This window comes from Platalea leucorodia (assembly GCF_965183815.1).
Source record: "Platalea leucorodia genome assembly, chromosome: 21".
NCBI classification, from domain to species: domain Eukaryota; kingdom Metazoa; phylum Chordata; class Aves; order Pelecaniformes; family Threskiornithidae; genus Platalea; species Platalea leucorodia.
Window position 1 is genome coordinate 480469 of NC_138843.1, and position 19191 is coordinate 499659.

Sequence of the window (19191 nt, forward strand, 5' to 3'; positions counted from 1 at the left end):
TGGTAGAGAAATAAATGAGAAAACACATTGATCCTTCCTCTCTCTCAAATGCAGATAAGGACACACACATCCACCCCCTCACAGATTCATCGTATCCCTTAAAATCTCATGGTGTTAAAAGCGGATTGTCTCTTTCCTTTGCTGCCTTTTAAGCCTGTCATGAGAGGCATATTGTCAAGGACTCTAGAAACAAGAAATTAGTAGCCGTAAAATGATTTTATTATTTTTGAAAAATGGAATGTTTCACTAACAGAAACTTTTAAGTGATGTTTGACCAAGAACACGTTTATTACAAAAAAAAAAAAAAGAAAAAAAGAAACCAAACCAACAAGTTGACATAATATTTGGCTACAATGCGGCAGCAGTCTTGCTTTTTGTAATCACAAATTCAGGGTGACCCTGGTTAATAAAATTCACCACCATTGTCATCTGGCATTAAAAAAAAATATATATATATGTATATATATAGTGCTTTCAGTAGCGGCGGGTAAAACGGGGTTCAGTCGGTCTGTTTGTCCGCTCCTGGCCCGCAAACACTCCTTGTATTCCGCTACTCTGCATCATCTGGCTCTGGTTTCCAACTTGCGTGAAGCCTCCGCGCCTAAAAACAGGACCAGACAAATTGAAAATTGCCCAGAAAAGTTAATACTACCGTGACTCTGAGCAAAGACGTTTACTTAGGTTTTTTTCTACTTGCCAATCCATAGTTAAGTAGAAGCTGAAAATATTATTTTTCACAGTTGACACAGGAATGTCTTCTTTTATACAGATCAGTCAACTATTATAAAAACATTATAAGCACTCTGACAAAGCTTCTTACCCCAACATCCCTCCTCGATTCATCACATGGCCTGGTCCTGACTGACCAGGCATGCTTCTATCACCACCTAATTTAAAAAAAAAAAAAAAAAAAAAAAAGAAAAAAAAGAAAAAAAAAAGAAAAAAGAGACGACTTTTGTGTTTTCCTAATAAAAAAGCCACCTTGTTCCCAGAATTTTGTTTTCTTGGTAATGTTGTTAAAGCTCCATAGGAATTTTAACTACCGCTAGAAGTTCAGCAGCAGTAATTCATAGAAAAAACCACGATCACACTGGTAAGCAGCAAGTGTACCTTGCCATCTCTCATGATCCCGTCCCATCATTCCTCCATCCACATTTCCCTGCCATGAACGATCTTGATGCCCCTCTAACTTTCGACCATGATCTCCCCAGTCACGTCCATCTCTTAAAAAAATAAAAGAACATCTTCTAGGTGTGTCCCTTATCCATTTAGCAGCATAGGGTAAAGCCAAACACCGTACCCCATACAAAAGCGCATTAAATTGTTAATCAAGCTGTATCTGTAGCCACCCAATCATTGCAATAAAAACTGGTCAAAGAGATATGAGAAACTTGCTGAACAGCGTCCTTTGCACAACAAAACTCGTCTTTTTCTGATCTAGAGAGACATAATTAGTATTGCAATGTACTAAAATACTTAAACATGGAACAATTAATTGACTGCCATTCCTCTGTCTGGTGTATTTATGTAGAACTGAACATTATGCATCTGGAATATGCCTAGCTCAACTAGCTGGCTTAAAGAGAAACCGCTATGATTCCAGATGAGTCTCAGTTCCCCACCCTCACCATTGCAGAGATTCTGACTTAATTTCCTTAAGACCTGACCACTGGCCACAAATGAGACTTTTGTAGGCGTTACTGGAGCATCCGGTACAGGACTGAATCTCATCTGTAGAAAAGAAAGTTATTTACAAGAGAAACAGTTATGAGCTAACTGAGCAGCACTTCTTTACTCACTACAACACTCCATTCTGTTGATGCACAGGGGAGCTACATGTGTGAATTCCCTGCTTCTCCAGATGCTCAAATAAACTATCTGGAGAGAGGATTCACACTTGTCAAACTGCTTCTGCTGTCACCCTTCAAAGGTTCACCGAGTGTTAAGACTTTAAGAACCAACAAATCGCTTCCCTTATTTCATATGCACTAACCGCGTTTGTGGAGGTATCCCTCTCCCTTCACTCATTCTTCTGTCAGACCCATAGCCACTCCAACTATCCCGGGAGTGACGATCAGGCCCTCCGTGGCGTTCATCTGGGTAATGCTGGAAGGCAAATGGTACAGAGTTATGCTAAGAATCAATACAGGTTTTCTTTTAGGATCACAAAAATTCAGCTCCTTAGAGGTCACCTTTCTATAAGCTGTCAGAAAATAAGACAGTAGCTGCCTCGTTTTTTACTGGTTCCATTGTTGCTACCATGAGCAGTTCACTCTAGGCATTTATTTTGTTTCGCAGCACAGATTCCGCTCTGCCTGTTGGTGGGAGAAGGCTTTTTGTTTGGTAGGGTGTTTTTTTTAAGGCTTACATTCTGGCTCCAAATTTTTAATTTTTACATAAAATATCTGCCTACTTCCTACCTCTCTTCAGAAATGAAAGGTTATGTATACCATCGTGGTACTGGTTTTCACACCTGTCCTTTTACAGTCATCTGCCCTGTTCCATTACGACACCAGTTATTTTCTATAAAATGTTTAGATAAATGTCTGAGAAGGGATCCCTCACCAGCTAAGGATAAGACACTATAGTAACTACCTCTTAATGCAATACAGACACCTAAGATGGTTAACCAGAAAACTTTTATTGCCGCATACCAGCCTGAAAAGATGCTGTACCATTGCTCAGAGGTTTCCCCCAGCCCCGATCTGTGGTTACTGCCCTAGCAAGCGGATAACTTATGTTCCACACGTTAGCATGCAAAATCAGTTGCTTCTTGAACATCTGCTCAGTTTAAACCCAGCGATGGTTGCATTTAAGAACCAGGCAGTGTGTGCACTGAATTCCTTCTGCTTTGGGGTTGATTTGTTTGGCTTTTTAACTGAAGCGGTTATTTGGGTATCACTCACCTGCCCATCTCGATCTGGTATTCCTCTCGAACTGTCTCTTCTGGAACAAAAGAGAGAAGTTTCAGTTGAATCAACACAGTAGTCATAATTCCGATGTCTGAAATAGCACATGAAAATTTATCTTCATTAGGCTGTAAATCTGAACACCAATGTTTGTTTAGTGGTAAGATATTCAAATGAGTTCTTGCTTCACAGCATAGAAAGAGATCAAAGGTAACATCTATTACTGTATTATGGGTAAGCAAGGCATCACTGAAGCATGGTCAGGTATTTGATGGTACCAAGGGAGAACACTGAGTAAATCTACCTGTATCAGAAATGAATTAAAAGCAAAGCAGTATGGTTTCTGCCAAAAATCCTTTGCGAGCAAAACAGAAGTCTCAATAGCACTATACAGAAAGTATTTTTGCACTCTGTGGAACTAAAAATCTGCATTAGCTAGGCTGCAAAGATGAAAGTAGGTAAAGTTTTAAAGCAAAAGGAAATGGCTAAATCTTAGGCTAATGAACAGGGATTCATAAACCAGATTTCCATACATCTCGAGAGAAGCTGTAGGATCTCCCTCAGCATCACGGCAGACTACATTAGGACTTGGCTTATAATCTTTATGCAGCCTCTTTCTGATACATTGGTAAATGATGGAAACACAGGATTGCAAGCACGTATAAAATTAGACACAAGAAATGCAGAAGGGTCGTTTGTTTCACTCCTCTCTTTTGGCACCCTTCAAACCATTAGTAAGCCACAAAAAGACACCTAATTTCCATAAAGGTATAGGAAGAAAAGACACTGCCTTGCCGACCTGTCCAAACAATGATCTTGGTATCGGCCACGATCCCTGTGGTCAAAGTCGTGGAAGCGGTCTTGACGACTAAATTCAGAATGATACCTATCATCCATTGCCATTCGCTTCGCCTCTGGCCAGTACGGGTCATCTCGCCTGCAAAAAAAGTCACGATTAGTAGTAATCTCAAAACAATCTTCCTTTCCTGCTCTCTTGATATCAAACTTCATTCAATCCAATTACCGAAAAAATTGTTTTTGATTTATAATTAAAAATCCTTGTGTGTTAAGCAGGCATCACATTTCAGAGGAAGCAAGGTGTATCGACACTACACAAAAAGCTTAATCTCATCATGTGCCGATGAGAACGAGTATCTGTTCCGGCTAGCAATCCTGCTTTTGAGTTGATATGTAGAGTTTCTATTCTCGGTCACTCCTCTTTGGGAAATAAGAATTTTAACCTACTGTAATAAAATTGTGCTTACAGGTATACAAGTATGACATTTGCTCTTTCTCAAGATCAATATTGAAGTGTTAAAAGCAACGTGTAAATAGCCTTTCAGTTGTGAGTGCCCATAACTGCTTTAGCAAGAGTACTCACAATTTACATAGGCTTTAGAATGCTCTATCTGTACCTAGATGTGGCCAAAGAGTTTGGAATCTCATTGCGGTTATCGTTACCTGCCATCAGGATCATACGGCCTTCTCATGGCAGATCGCCGCTCCTGTTCATAGCGTAGCTGTTCCTGCTGACGTCGCAGCTCTTCCCTCTCTCGCTGGATTCGTTCCTGTTCTCGTCTCCTTTCCTGCTCTATGTGCATTCTTTCTCTCTCCAATCTCTCCCTCTCCAAGCGCTCTCTGTCAAGACGTTGCCTTTGAAATTCAAGTCGTTCTCGCTCTCTCTGGAGCCTCTGTCTTTCATCCCGCTCATGTATAGCTTGAAGACGTTGTTCTCGTTCTCGCCTCTCTCTCTCTCTAATTGAAAAAGATATATTTTGTTTTCAATTGAGAATCTTAAGTCTAAGCTTTATTGCTTCTTTGTTTTGGGTGGTGTTTCTTTTTTTCCTTTTTTTTTTTTTTACGTTTCTATGTTCTTCCTACTACCTGCTTAAATGTGAATGAGGGAAAGGCTGTGGACATTGTCTACCTAGACTTTAGTAAAGCCTTTGACACCATTTCCCACACCACTCTCCTGGAGAAATTGGCTGCTCTTGGCTTGGATGGGCATACTCTTCGCTGGGTAAAAAACTGCCTGGATGGCTGGGCCCAAAGAGTTGTGGTGAATGGAGTTAAATCCAGCTGGCAGCTGGTCATAAGTGGTGTACCCCAGGGCTCGGTATTGGGGCCAGTTCTGTTTAATATCAATGATCTGGACAAGGGGATCAAGTGCACCCTCAGTAAGTTTGCAGATGACACCAAGCTGGGTGGAAGTGTCGATCTGCTGGAGGGCAGGAAGGCCCTACAGAGGGGCCTGGACAGGCTGGATCATTGGGCCGGGGCCAAATGTATGAGATTCAACAAGGCTCAGTGCCGGGTCCTGCACTTGGGTCACAACAACCCCATGCAATGCTACAGGCTTGGGGAGGAGTGGCTGGAAAGCTGCCCGGTGGAAAAGAACCTGGGGGCGTTGGTCGACAGCTGGCTGAATATGAGCCAGCAGTGTGCTCAGGTGGCCAAGAAGGCCAATAGCATCCTGGCTTGTATCAGGAATAGTGTGGCCAGCAGGACCAGGGAGGTGATAGTGCCCCTGTACTCGGCACTGGTGAGGCCGCGCCTCGAGTGCTGTGTTCAGTTTTGGGCCCCTCACTACAAGAAGGACATGGAGGTGCTGGAGCGTGTCCAGAGAAGGGCAACGAAGCTGGTGAAGGGTCTAGAGAACAGGTCTTACGAGGAGCGGCTGAGGGAGCTGGGGTTGTTTAGTCTGGAGAAGAGGAGGCTGAGGGGAGACCTTATTGCTCTCTACAACTACCTGAAAGGAGGTTGTAGCGAGGTGGGGGTTGGTCTCTTCTCCCAAGTAACAAGCGATAGGACGAGAGGAAACGGCCTCAGGTTGCACCAGGGAAGTTTAGATTGGACATTAGGAAAAATTTCTTCATCGAAAGTGTTGTCAAGCATTGGAACAGGCTGCCCAGGGAAGTGGTGGAGTCCCTGTCTCTGGAGGTATTTAAAAGACGTGTAGATGTGGTGCTTAGGGACATGGTTGGCATGGCTAGGTTAATGGTTGGACTTGATGATCTTAAAGGTCTTTTCCAACCTAAACAATTCCATGATCTCTTCTCAACTAAATCGCAGCTGCTTTGTTGGTGGGGGGCAGGGAAGAGAAAAAAGTCCATACAGATGAAAGAAGCAAGGGTAAACATTCTGCTTAAGTAACATGGTACCTACTCTAAGTCAGCTCTGAGAAAGCTTTCATAGAGCACAGCATGTCCTAAGACAGAAGCCTGACAAACAGAAAGTATTTATGAACTTCCAGGGAAAAAAAAAAAATCAAGTATGGAAATTCAAATCTGATCGAGTGGAACATGAGACCTGAAAGCATCTACAAAAGTTATTCAACAAGAGATTCCTGAAAAGCATAGGCTTAGAGAACATCGATTTCAGTAGTAAAAACCTTTATAATTTGGCATTATGTCTGTTCTATCATTACATTAGTATCAAATTGATCTGAGATACTAAAGTTGGAGGGCCAGCACAACACTACTTTGCAGCCTGTTCAAAACACAGATAGGGAAGTAAAAACAAATGCCATTCAAAGTTTAGAGCGAAACTGGGAAAACTCACCGGCGTCTTTCCGTTTCCCTGATTTCTCGCTCCCTCTGTCTCTGACGTTCACGTTCTCGCTGTTCTTTGATTTTATCAAACGATAAAATATCTTGCTTTTCTTTGCTCTCGGATTTGCGATCCTGGCTTTTTGTACTCTGAGTTAAAACAAAACAATAGATTAGCTGAACACAGTGCATTTTTAGCTAAAATTCATAGGAAAAAAGCCTACCTTATGCCAACCTGAACAAAACAAACTACCATACCTTCCCAGAAATAAATTATGTTGGAATTCCATGGAGAAGTAGGTCGGGGAAAAGTACCCCGAATTTGGCTAGAACTTCTAAAGAGTTTAAATAGATATACATACTAGGGGCCCATGATCTGACTTGCACTGGTGGCAAAAGATACACTAATTTAAAGGCCACCGGTCACCACACTCCATGCTCGGCAAAACACATCATAACACCATTTTCATATTGCAACTCTATGTCTTCAACTAAGACAGCAGCGACAAAAACTATAAGGAAGGTGAAGCATAAGCATTTACCTCTGCAGCACCATTAACACTCTAATGCTTTCTAAAAAGTGATAAAAGGATAACTGTTCCCAATATGCAAGGCAAAAACCACATTCAACTATATGCATATAAAGCTATTTGATGCCTATTTTTACACAAAGGCTTCTCTGAAGGTTGTACTCACCCTCTCTTTTGATGTAGAAGTTTTCACACTAATAACTGGTTCTCCTTTAGATTTATCCATTACCACTGTCCTTTCGGTTCCTCGACTTGCTAGAAAACAAAATACATCTAAGAATAAATAATATGCAAGACATTCAAAAATTCTTGCAAGATTTAAAACCGTCGAGATACTAAGCAGTAAAAAGTTATTTTACTGAGGTTTTAACTAACTTATGGAAGAATACATTTATGATTTAAATAGCTTGTGAAGATTTGGCCAAGTTGGGGGTCGGGGCAGTAAAGCTATCACAAAATTACAGTAGTGTTTTCTGCCAGGGAAAACAGTTATAAGAAGGCAAATTTAATTTCATTCTTCTGTCTGCAAACTACATCCTTTTGCCACAGTTTAAAAAAAAAAAAAAAAAAAACAAACAAAAAACAAACCAAAAAAGAGCACACAGAATCACACACAGTGTCAGGCCTAAACCCATTTCCATAAAATCAAGAGTTTACCATTTTGAGTAATTACAGTCCAGTAATTATGAAAACTTTGTTGCTAAGTTACTAGCGTTACAAGTCAGAAAAAAAAAAAAAGGTTTCAAGGTATTTTCTCATGGTGTTTTTTGTTCACCAGGAAAACCTCGGTATTACTAAGTATGCCTCATGGCCTTTTTACTGAATTATGAATCACATCTAATAAGAACACCGAGGTTTGCAGAAGCTGAAGTCTTATAATCAGCTCTGATTCTGAATGTTTATGCTCGTTCTTCCATTTCCTACTTAGCTGATAAAAGGAAATTTTTTTGGATGCAAAGTAGAATCTTTTTCACAGTTGCTTATATTCTTTGTACCAATTTTTTTTAATTTGTTTTTTAAAACAAGTTTCCTTGAAAACATTTCTGAAAGGCAGCTAGAATTACCTGATTTGCTTGCCCTAGATCTATCAGAGGATCCGGCCTTTTGTTCATCTTTCTCTTTTCCTTCTTTTTCATCTTTTCCATCTTTTTCTGATTTCTTAGCATCATCTTTTTTGTCAGTCTTCTCCTCCTTCTTAATACCAACAGACCTATAGGTAAACTTCGCTTTAATAGAGAACCTAACAAAAGGTGCTATATAACCACTCTGATCAAGCCAACCATGCCAAAAAACCCAACCAAACAAAAAAATAAACCTAACCCAAAAAAACTCAACACAAAAACCCTCCAAAAAATACTCAAAAACCCACTCCCAATACCTTCCATGATGCAGTGCTGAAGCCAATGCATACTTGTACACACAGTTAAGAGTAGCAATCAATACTAAGCTAAAGCTAACCAAAAGTGAGAAAAAACAGATAATCCTTCTGAATATTTGGAGACTTTGAGTGCTACAAGTAAAGTCTTCTGTTCTGCCTATAAGTAAAGTTCATGCTTAGCACAGGGGGAAGAGGGCACACCCGGGCAGAGGTTGATCTCCACCAGAAAAGCTTTTGTAAACAAATACCTTAAACACCCGATGCAAGCAGGCGAGCCTGCCAAAGCGTCCTCTTTGCCAAATCTTTCAGAATTTTATGAAAGAACAAAAAGTACTAAAGCAAAATGCCTCTTTCAAAAGCAACAGACCACTTGAAAAACAAATACTGAAGTATCACTCGCTAACCATGCAAACAGTCTATCAAAAAGACAGACTAAATCCTGGAAATATTTGTCAGTTAAAAGAGCAGACCAAGACAAAGTCAGATCAGAGGACAAACGATTCTGATAAAAATAATGGTTTATTTAGAAACGAGTTGATTGGGTATCTCCTGATATAACTGACAAGTTTTGATGCTAAACCCTGAAGAGCTCCATATTTCTGAACAGAGGGCCAATTAAGATGCACTTACTGCTGTAGAATACAAATTTCAATTTTTCAGGTATTACTCCTATTTCAGATGAGTATGAAGCAGCAAATCGAGATTTATTACAGTTATTGTTCACTTCAGTCACATGGCTGCATTTCAAATAAGTGGCCTTTAAACATCAAAAAATACCAAAAAACTATTTACTTCTCAGATTTGGACTCTGCAGAATGGTGCCTGTCTTTCTCCTTCCTTGTTTCACCCTCCTTTTTGTCTGAAGGCTTCTTCCCAGCTGGTTCATTTTTTGCCTAGAATTTTAGCCAAAAGTATTTTTATAATAAGAGACAGACATTAAACTTGCACACTTTTATTTTCATTATGCTGTCATGGAATAGCTACCACTTACCTTTTCCACAGAAATCATTTTTCCATGCAGCTCTGTTCTGTGGAGATGATTAATACACTTAGTGGCCTCTTCAGATGTTGACATTGTAACAAAGCCATAACAGCGAGCACCAGGACTGCGAGCATTTGTCACTACTTTTGCACCAACCACCTTTGGGAAAAAAAATTATTCTTTGTTTGCAGATCTGTCACCAAATAAATTCTAACTTAATCACCATTTGAGCAGCTCCGTTTCCCAGTGCCACACAGTATAGCACCTAACCACTTTTAACAGGGAGGAAATATGCTTGGCACACAACATTCCATCAGCATTCTCAGAAGACAACGTTGCTAGGCTCGTTTGACAGGCAGCAAAGGAAATGTTATCATTTTAACTTGACCTCTCTATAGTGTCAGGCCAACTGTGTTCTAGAAGTACTTCACTAAAGTCTACTTCACAGAATATGATGTGAACACTGTTTACACCCAGGTCAACAGCAACACAAACACAGCTGAAAAGGTTCAAATTTAAGATTATTCCACGTGTTCTGAAAAAAGTATAAAACAAACACAGAATTCTATGAAACAGATAAATCTAATTGTGGAATAGATTGTTGATACAGCTCTGCTGAAAAAGAGACCACCATAATAACCAGCTCAGAAAACTCATCTTCAAGTTGCTGAGCAGGTCAATAACTTAAGGAAGACAGATACATGCACAGGAGAGCGGGGGTGTAATAATAGAAATAAAAAAAAAAAAAAAACCAAAACAAAACCATACCACCACTTTGTCTTTTCTTACAGGACACCTCTGCCAGTTTCTATCCGCAGATGACAATCTCTGACACCACAGAGGCACATGCTTAGTGACACAAACATTTAATATTACATTCAGAAATGTATTAGGACGAAGGGGAGATGGTCATGGAAAGAGTTCTCTTCCACAACTTCTGCTCTCATATCCTAGCTGGCACTGAAGAACAAATGAAAGTCTGCCCTCAAAGACTCGATTTCTCAAAGGAATATCCCTTGAAACGGAACAGTTTAAAACAGTATCAACTATCACTGGACACCCAGGAGGTATAATTAGACTACAGCGCACTAGATGAAGACCCACCAGTCTTCTCCTGTTGAGAATTGCCTCTTTTTTACAGGTACAGAGATTTGCACACAGATTCTCCAAAACCCGGACTTCTGTCCCGTGTCCCCCATCCATGGTGTGTGGGGGTGTGTGGGGGTGTGTCTCCCCAGTTCAGGCAACCTTCTTTATGAAGTATGCTACTTTCAGATACAGAGTTTCAAAAGAACACAAGAAAGTTAAGTGCTTAGCCTACCCAGTTGTTCGGAAAAATAAGAGCTAAATTTAAGGTCATCCTTTTAAATTGATAAAATGGTTTGTTAATTTACATATCTGCTACATACCTTTCCATACTTGCTGAAAAGATTCTTCAAGTCTGTAGCTCTAGTAGAGGATGAAAGTCCACTAACCCACAAATTTCTGCCAGAACCACTACCTGCACGGCCTAAGGTATAAAAAAGCCAAACATAAAAAAGACTGTGTAGCACAAGAATGCAACAGTGAAAAAGTAATCACCCCACAAACCCCACTTCTTTTTCTTCATAAACCTCTTCAAATGCAATTTTACTTCCACCTCTTCCAATCAATCTTAAAATCAATAGACACATTGCAGCCTGCAAAAATGAACTTCTGAACTCCATACTTGATCTGCATTTAAATAGTCTTAATGAGTTTTCATCTACATGTTGTCTTCCTACGCTTCAATCACTTTTATAATTACAAAGTATCAAATGTTAATTTACAAGAGACTTTTAAAAAAAAAAAAAAAAACTCTGTTGGTTAGTAAGGTTACAGAAGTTACATAAACTGAAATTTACAATTCATACTTTGAAGGCCTATATTACAACTGCATTGAGGGTTCACTGAATTAACAGTCCACACCAGAATTGCCACACACAGTATACATCTATAGATTTAGGCATCTGTTGAGATTTTTCAGACAAATCCTAGTCTTGCCAGTACCCATCACCATTCACAAAGCTAGGAGGACTCCAGTATAACTATTAGAGTGAAGATATACACATGCTTAGGGAATTAACAAGACACAAAAAATAAGCAAAGCAAGAAAGGCAAGTCAAAAAGTAAGTAGAACTATTACTCCATTTGCTCCTTTGAATGTTTACTTACTACAATTGACTCACAAGTAACGGTTAGATTTGACCCCATAACATTTTAACCCAAGTCATTTGTATTTTAAAAAAAAAAAAAAAACATACCTTTCTCGTCTTTTGAGATTATCTTTGTATCTCTGTCCTCCTCCACAGGGCTAAAGACAAAACACCACATTATTCAACCAATTATATGCAAAAAGAATGTTATTTCTAGACTGTGCACTAAAATTGGATACCTACCAGTAAATTAGTTCTGAAATAAACGCTATCTTTGAAAATTTATAGAAGAGTGACAGAAAATATGGGATTCGTATCCTTAAACGGAAAACTCTGTTTTGCAGATGACAGAAATAAGAGTAATTTATGAAAACAACCTGTGAAGGTTGAGGAAGGAAAGAAATCAAACCCTCTGTGCTTAAAAAAAAAATGAAAACATCTGCGCATGGAGAAATAAAACAGACTCTTTAGGAATAGGCTACAATTTCATCAGTCTCGGTGGCCAATTGAAGGAAACAGCTTATTCGCATCACTTAACGACCAATGAAAAAAAGATAGCATCTGGTCTATAACGGAGAAAAAACAAACCTCTTTTTCTGATCACCGCCCTCACTGGTTGAGGACTCTTTAGTAGCAGGGGATTCCTCAGATTTAGCTTTGTCTTCTGTTTTCTTGACATCTTCTTTGCTATCTTTGGCTTCAGGACCTGCGCCTTTTTCCGCTGTTTCCCCACTAGAGGCTTCCAGGCCTTGGGAGCGTTTGCTACTCTGATCGCTTAGGGTCTCTACTACTAAAGATTCAGAGTCCGGTTTCTCTTCCTCTATTGTCTGTTCACTTGTCTCCCCTTTTGCTACAACTAAACGCTTTGCTTCCTTCCTTGCCATAGCTTGTGCCGATTTGCTGTCCAAATCTAAAGCATCTTCCTCCAACTGAGCGGCAGCAAGAGCGTCCTCTTCCTCTGCTAGCCTCTTGCCTGGCACCACGTTACTTGCTTCCTGTGCATGTGGCCGCTCCGCTTCGGAAGTTTCTTCGTTAAGTAGTTCAGATTTACAAGTTTCCCCCAAAATGTCGAGTATTTTCTCATTTTCTACGGATTTAACAGGAATAGAATGGCACAAGATTTAATCACCAGGGAAATACAGCAATCACAAATGTGGAACTGGCATGGCTGCCACACTAACACCAAGAGAACTTCTAAGCTACACAGAGATTGGAAAACCCTAGTGTACACAGTGTTAAAAGCACTACGCTAACTGCTATCTGACAAACTACCAAATCAGCCCTAAAATGTTAACAGGGAAGAAAAATGCCCCCACAGATTTAACAAAAACCTTCTGGCTGATCCTTGATATTCTTCATGAAATCGTTCAGCTCTGTTTCTTCTCTAGTTAGCTTCCAGAGTCCAAGATGCTTAACTGAACGTATCAAGGCACTGAGAGTTCAATTTCCAAATTCCTGTGAAATTCTTTTAGCAGACAGTCCAACATGAGAACTGGGCATCTTCTGATGGTGCATGAGTGCGTTTGCAGTCCAGAAAGCGAATAGGATCTGTAGAATTCCTGTGATGACAGTGTATTCTTTCTTCTGAAGTCCCGTCACTCTTTAATTTCTGTTCTGTAGCAAACCTTTGTATTACCTACGCTCCTGTATTTATATTCATAGAACTACAGTACAGTGTGATATCACAAGATCTGTTTTCAGAACCTTTAAATCTTTAAGGCTCATTCCTTAACTCCACTCTAGGTAACAGTTCTATGGAACCATTTAATCACATTAAATACATGTTTTCAAAAAGTGGTTTTTCACAGATCTGGTGATATGACTGGGTTTCCAATCTCTATGACCCTGCATGACCTGGATTGTCCACCATAATAATGTACACTACAGTAATGCATTTAAAAAAAAAAAAAAAAAAAAAAAAAAAAACACCAACCAGGGACACAAAAAGAATTAAACGAAGAATGAAACTGTTTCAACACGCAGGATTTTTTTTTTTTTTTTTTTTTTAAGAAAACAACCAACCAAACAAAAAACAACAAAACCACAAAACCAAAAAAACAGTACCTGGTTCCAAAGGTAACTCTTCAAGTTCCTGCAGTGATAAAGATAAAAAAAGGATAAATATCACTATTTTATAAGAAGTCAAGAGGTTATTCTGAATGACACATCTCACCCCCCATGACAGGAGAGAATTTAGGGAAAGAGTTACTACAGTTTAGCCTATCTCAGCTTTGAAAATGTTGAATTTTAAATAAATTTCTCACAAGAAGGTTTAGTGTTACTTTTTAACATCTTCAAATTTTACGAAATGTACAAAACCTTCAATATTTCTCAAATTCAGACACCTGTTGAACACAAGGTACACATTCATAAGGGTAAATAAATCAACAAATATAAGCAGCATAGAGCAAAGCTTATCTTCATGTTACCCTTCTCTAGAGTCTACTTTACAAAGTCTGCCTTCTGAAAACACAACCAATAGAAACAACAGCTTCACCTGGAGCTACAAATGTCCTTAACCTACCATGGGTGATCTGGAAACAAGGCCAGTATTTCAGGAATAGATCAGTTTCAGCTTTCTTGTCAACATGGAATACGTACACTTTTAATGGAAGTTAAATATAATGTAAGGCACTGAGTTGGTTTATACAACAGATAAAAAGAATGCCATCTACCACCCAAACTCGGCATGATATACACATTTCATATATATATATCACCTGATAAGTATCTTTGTCCATATGATTAAATTAGAAAGGCATTAGTTCCCATTCTTTGCAGAATAAGAATGCACTCACTGTGTACTACCTGTACATATACTCTTTCAGCATACAGTTTATATGGCCTATATTATGCCTTTTTGTTTGTAAAGAAAAATTGGTTACCATTTACCTTTATTATGGTTAAATCAGATGAAGCAGCATCTAAACTGTTCCCAACATCTTCAACCTCTACCTTTAAAATGTAAACAGAAGACATTTTGTTATCTATAAAAGAATGGTATTGTGAATAAAACCTGAATGAGAAATCAATTTTTTTTTCCAATGACAAATGATATTAAGCAGATATATCTAGCATCCAAAACAACCAATAAGGGTAAAAACTGACCAATGACCCCCATGCCTCTTCCCGATCCCCACTGACTGAATAAGCTTTCTCATTACCTCTCAAATATGTTGGTCGTCTCACAAAAATCTTTTAAGGATGGGGATTCCTACAGCAAACTTTCTCTTACTCTTTCTCTCTTATTTACAGCAACAACATAGAGCCAAAAAGTCTATGGGACTTGATAACTGTTTACTGATAAAAGACGACCACAGGAGCTGACCTGGACTCTGGTATTTTAGTCACTGAAAAAAACTTTCTGGGTATTTCTATTCGATTTGTGTGGAGGATAGAGGGGCTAAGCTTATTTCTGCAACTTCCAGATTTGGCAGGGGAACCACCCAACTTGAGAATCTTGTAGTCCAGACTGATGACACAATGTGCACACACAACAAAGAGCTGTACTTCCCTATTAGATGGGGCAGAAATAACCTTCTTCAAATGCTTTGTTGTACATTTCAGGAGATAAACACTTGACTTTGGGGGGAAAAAATTATCTTCTAGCCCAGATGGACAATGTCCTATAAGCAGTGCAACAGCCAGATGAAGATGGAAAGCCAACATAAAAATACTTTCAACAGCTGAGTAACTGCAAGACCCTATCTTAACAGAAAAATAATCTAGAATATAGTTCCGAGAATGTTGCTGTTCAGCTGAAGTGAATAAGGCTACAGCATTTGTATACCTCACATGTCCTCCTAAATAAAGAAAAGATATGAAAATGGGAATGTAAACATAAGGTAAAACAGAAAGTTCAAAGCATGATTAAAATGAACGCTCTCTGGATTACTATTAATTTGTACAGTCATCTGTGTACAAACATCTAAGCATTTAAAAATCAAGAATGCTATTTCCACAAATACGTAAAAGAATTAAAAGCAATGACCGTGAGAACTGGTAGAGTGCCAAACTGTTTCAAATACTCTTTAGCTACTGGTTTGCGATTTAATTAAAAAAAAAAAAATTAAAAAAAAAAAAAAGGAAAAATAATCTGATTCCACACACATAAGAGATGCATACCATCACTACTGGTATTTCTCTTGATTCTTCTTTAATTTCTGAAAATTGTGGGGATGCCTTCAAGTTACCTACAGCATATTCTGTAGGCTGATCTGGAAGTTCTTTCACTTCTGCATCAGCATTTTCTTTACTATCAGACAGTGAGTCAAGAATATTATCAGCACTGTAATCCTCTCCGCAATCTACCGCATTGCCATTATCTATTTCAGCTTCATCTAACACACTAATATCCATCATGTCAATATCCTGCAAGTTATCCAAACTTGCTTCAATATCCTCCTGTAAAAAGAAAAAAAGTATATATAATAGTCATTGTAACTTGAAAGCAATGCTATCATTACTTCGCTTCAAACACAGCCTCACATACCTGTCCATCTCCCGAATCCTCTTCCAGGCCATTATCTTCTACTCCCTCTTCATCTGGTCTACGTCCTAACAACATTATGATCATTAGAATGAAAAGAAGGCAACAACATGTATCCTTCAAGTTTTATTTTTTCATCAGAGTTCGTATGCCATTCAGTTTAGTTATCTGCTTTTTCCTTATTTTCCACAACTGTGTTCATATAGCATCCCAGTTCAGTAGCTGACAAACATGCTACAGTCCGAGGTCTGTCACAAGTTCAAGAAGCACTGCTGTGCACTCCCCAGAACATTTGTCTCAGCTGAGACGGCAGTAATTTATTATCTCAACCTTTCATTTCTTTACAAACATTTACTAGAAGGAAAAAAGAAAAAAGCAACCAAACGAAAAGCCCAACACAAAACAATGAAAAAAACCACTCTACATGTAAGCATTGCTGCAGTGTCCACCAGCTGGACACACCATATCGGAACTGACATTACTGAAAACAGTACACTAGTTTCAGCACCAAATAGTAACTCCTCAAAGTCAGAGCTAAGTAGTTGTTTCATCTTTTATGAATGTTATTTTCCTTGAAAAACTACAAGCACATTACAATAAAAAGGTAAAGGGGTTTTAGAGCTAAGAGGAACATCTCATCTATTTCTATCTCAACACTAAAAGTGCTATAACATGTTAGGTATTTTTCTGAGACTTGAAAATGAACGTGACTATCAAAGATCTCTCTGCTTTTACCCACAGTTATGACATTTGTTCTCCTTCCAGTTAAGATTTCGCATTTTAGTTTGCAAGCAAATGTAACGTCACTCCAAATTGGATCTAACAACAAAAATCTGGGTCAAACAAATTAGTTGGCAAAACATTCGAGCTTCACCTCACAAATTCACATTTTGTGTTAATCAAAATCAATAATGTAATTAAAATCCTTCATCTAAACTAGTTATTCTGCTTAATTCTAATACAAAAATAAGTTTCAACATTAATTACAAAATAAGATCAAACTGTGCTAATCATCTAATTTTAGAAAAATAGCAATTATTTTTTAAAAATAAGGATTATGTAAGACTGTCTCACCATTAGAAAAATCATGCATAGAGAAAGCCTTAAAAACATATCCAATTTCAGATATTGATTAAAAACTAGTCTTCTGGGGAGAAAAATGAGACTGCTATCAGCTATGAAGCATAAGTGTAACACACTACAGAGGCTGTTTTGAATTTGCTAGAAACTCTGCATTGCTACCTCAAAAAAAAAAAAAACCCTTATGTTTCTCAATAGTAAAGGTACAGTCACGTAAAAAAACAATTATCTATTTTAAAAACATTGACACTGCTTCAGCATTACTTAGTAATTCCTGCTACAAATTTCAGGGAACTGAGAACAAACCAACATATCCTTTGAGTGGATCAATTCCTGCCTTATTACATTACATGAAGTTCTGTGAATAAATGACCCATAAGTTTAATACCATACCACCCATCCCTAGAAACCTGAGCACAAATGTGGGGAAGAGTACCAGTAACATATGGCATTAAAGGTCAGAACCAAGGAACAGAAGATTCAACTGTGCTTAATTTCTTCCAGAGAACCAGTCTTACCCAAATCTGGCTCAGGCAAGTAACGTTAGCTATAGCTTTGGGACTGCAAAACATTCAGCAACAGTGCCAAAATTAAACCAAGCACTTTTCCAAAAGGAAACGCAGACTTCAGAAAAAAGATTAGTAAGGTTCCATTTCATGAGTAAAAGTTGCTAGAAAACTCAAGGGGGGCAGGGTGGAGATCCTCTCTAACTGCCCTGTACCTTTGCTGCTTCTTTTTGGAGTTTTCTTCATGATATTTTCTGAAACCACTGGAATTTCATCAGGATTCCCCCCTTCCTCCTCAATAGCCTATTAAGGGGAAAAGATAAAGATAGATATCAAGACAGACACAAAAACTCCATCTGTGCATGTCTGTTGAGTTTAAGAGCTGGACACCAGAGGCAGAAAAATACCAAAACAAGAATCTAGCGCTTTGAATTAGACAGCAGCAACTTGGATTCACAAACCAAAGACCACTAGATCAAAGCAACAAGCACACAGCAAACAGTAACGTACTGGTGTAAAGTCTCTGGAAAGCAGTCAGCAGCATAACCCAGACAAAAAAAGTCAATCCTACAGCGTTTGCAACAGTGCACATGGATACCCAGGGTGTCGCAACAGAGTAAGAACCTCGGGTCTAAGAGACCGCAAGCATCAGTTCAACGAAGGCAGTCCGCATGCTACTAACATACCAAACATTCTGATGAGGATACAGGCTACCAGCTAGAAAGCCAGAAAAAAATCAGCACGTAGCAAAAAGCCTAGTAGACAGTGTATAGAACTGTAAATCCAGGAGCTCAATGCATGGCAGAAAGCCCAGTGATGTATGAGGCTAGAAACACTTGGGCCGAGTGCCACGGCAGACATGCTATGCTGTGCAGGTTTAGGAAATCGGAGGGGGGCTCGCTGCGTAGATGGAAACGCCAGACTCGCACACATACACCCCAGCGCTACTACATGAGACTGGCGGTCTCAGGGGCAGCCTGGGACGACCAAGTACGGGGCCAAGCACGGAACGCTCGCACTGGGCCTGACGGGCTCCCACGGAACCACCCAAGAGCCCGGCGTACACCCCCTCCTCCCCGCAGCCCCACTCTCTCCGCTCTGCGGCCGTTTGGCGCCATTTTCCTCAGCAGTGCCTGGCGGGCTAGGGTCGCGCACGCGCCGGCTACGCCTCCCCCCTCAGGCAGCCCCGGCGCGTCTCCCTGCTCACCTTCCTGAGTCGCTCCATGAGGACGCTCTTGTTTCCACCGCTATCCAAATTGCGGCGCTTGAGTTCAGCCCGCAAGTCTATCACGCGCAGCTCGCTCAGCCGCCGCCGGTTTTCAGACTCCGAACTAGAGACTCCAGAACCACCCAGGGACGCAGATTCTCCTTGCCCGGCCGCTGACTGACTCTCCGCCATGGGGCCGTTGTTTCGACTCGCAGGCACGGAGCGAGGCAGGACAAAAACAACGGCGAAAAGCCGCAGTTGCGGCACAAAATGGTGGCAAAAACGAGACGCACTGAAGAGAAAGGGGGAGGGAAGAACCGCAGCCCGCACGCGCGCTGACCAGAGGGCCTGGACGGGTTGCGCGCATGCGCAGAGGAACCTCCCCGCT

The 19191-nt window shown here is 39.8% G+C and overlaps 1 protein-coding gene across 5 annotated transcripts; it reads right to left on the minus strand.

Annotated features, from left to right (window-relative positions):
* Nucleotides 1–197: 197 nt before the first annotated feature.
* Nucleotides 198–18998, minus strand: LOC309599756 (scaffold attachment factor B1-like). 5 transcript variants are annotated; one of them, XM_082331524.1, is made up of 21 exons: nt 18804–18998; nt 17812–17899; nt 16014–16078; nt 15647–15925; nt 14414–14476; nt 13586–13613; nt 12110–12608; nt 11630–11679; nt 10757–10857; nt 9357–9506; nt 9158–9258; nt 8052–8197; nt 7154–7242; nt 6471–6607; nt 4371–4664; nt 3709–3846; nt 2907–2946; nt 1994–2106; nt 1111–1223; nt 821–887; nt 198–601 (listed from the first exon to the last, which is right to left on the minus strand). In XM_082331524.1, the coding sequence occupies exons 1-21, from the start codon at nt 18993–18995 to the stop codon at nt 475–477; spliced, it is 2880 nt and encodes a 959-aa protein (XP_082187650.1). In that variant the 5' UTR covers nt 18996–18998; the 3' UTR covers nt 198–474. The 5 variants fall into 5 exon arrangements, with proteins under 5 accessions (XP_082187650.1, XP_082187649.1, XP_082187651.1 ...); XM_082331523.1 differs by having other exon boundaries at nt 2907–3003; XM_082331525.1 differs by lacking the exon at nt 821–887 and having other exon boundaries at nt 2907–3003.
* Between the last annotated feature and the right edge of the window lie 193 nt (nt 18999–19191).